The following is a 764-nucleotide window of genomic DNA, read 5'->3' on the forward strand; positions in this document are numbered from 1 at the left end:
TGGGCATGGTCCCTGGTGGGCGTGGTCCCTGATGGGCATGGTCCCTGGTGGGCATGGTCTTTTGATAGTTATAGAGTAGTTGTGGTGTTCCACGTGTAATAGTTGTGCAATAATTGAGCGAAATACTGTCAATGAGTAGCTCCATCAACGAGCGGACGGCACTTCCCTGAGGCCAATGAGGCGTCCTATGTCCCGAGCGATGTCGATGCTGGCGGTGGGGTTAGCGCACTTGGCGGACCTGTATCGCATGTTGTCGAGCTTGACTTCAAACCGGGGGTTTAGGAGCCACTCTCGGACAATGAGTCCGAGTTTCTCAGCATCGTCGCAGTAGGTGCCGAATCGGCTTTTGAGAACATAGGACACGTTGCCTTCTTCTTGCCCGGGCATGTAGCTGCTCAGTAGAACGGGCAGCCCCCGTGTAGTGGCTTCCGCGATGGTCCCAGGACCCGCTTTGGTTACAATCAAGTCACTAGCGCCCATGAGTTCATCTATGTTGCTAACGAAGCCATACACCACGGCGTTAACGTGGATGTCGTTGTCCTCCGTCTCCGCACGCGCAGACAATGGATGCACCACCGGTTTTGGAGGCCCGCCGTCGTTGTTGATCAGACTCTGCCGCTTCGTCTTCACCACCTGGCCAGCCTCATTGTCCAGGTCTCCGCTCAACTGGTCTCCTAACTGTTCTCCTAATTGCCCACCTGACTGTCGCCCAGGGCTTTGCCGCCCAGGGCTTTGCCGCCCAGGGCTTTGCCGCCCAGGGCTTT

The 764-nt window shown here is 56.7% G+C and overlaps 1 protein-coding gene across 1 annotated transcript; it reads right to left on the bottom strand.

Annotated features, from left to right (window-relative positions):
• Positions 1 to 144: 144 nt before the first annotated feature.
• On the bottom strand, positions 145 to 480 carry GNI_069790 (monogalactosyldiacylglycerol synthase; the record flags this gene model as incomplete). Its single annotated transcript, XM_011131972.1, has 1 exon — positions 145 to 480. One exon carries the CDS (start codon positions 478 to 480, stop codon positions 145 to 147), a length of 336 nt encoding a protein of 111 aa, XP_011130274.1.
• Positions 481 to 764: the final 284 nt, after the last annotated feature.

The sequence above is a fragment of the Gregarina niphandrodes genome (assembly GCF_000223845.1).
Source record: "Gregarina niphandrodes unplaced genomic scaffold scaffold00011, whole genome shotgun sequence".
Classification (NCBI taxonomy): domain Eukaryota; phylum Apicomplexa; class Conoidasida; order Eugregarinorida; family Gregarinidae; genus Gregarina; species Gregarina niphandrodes.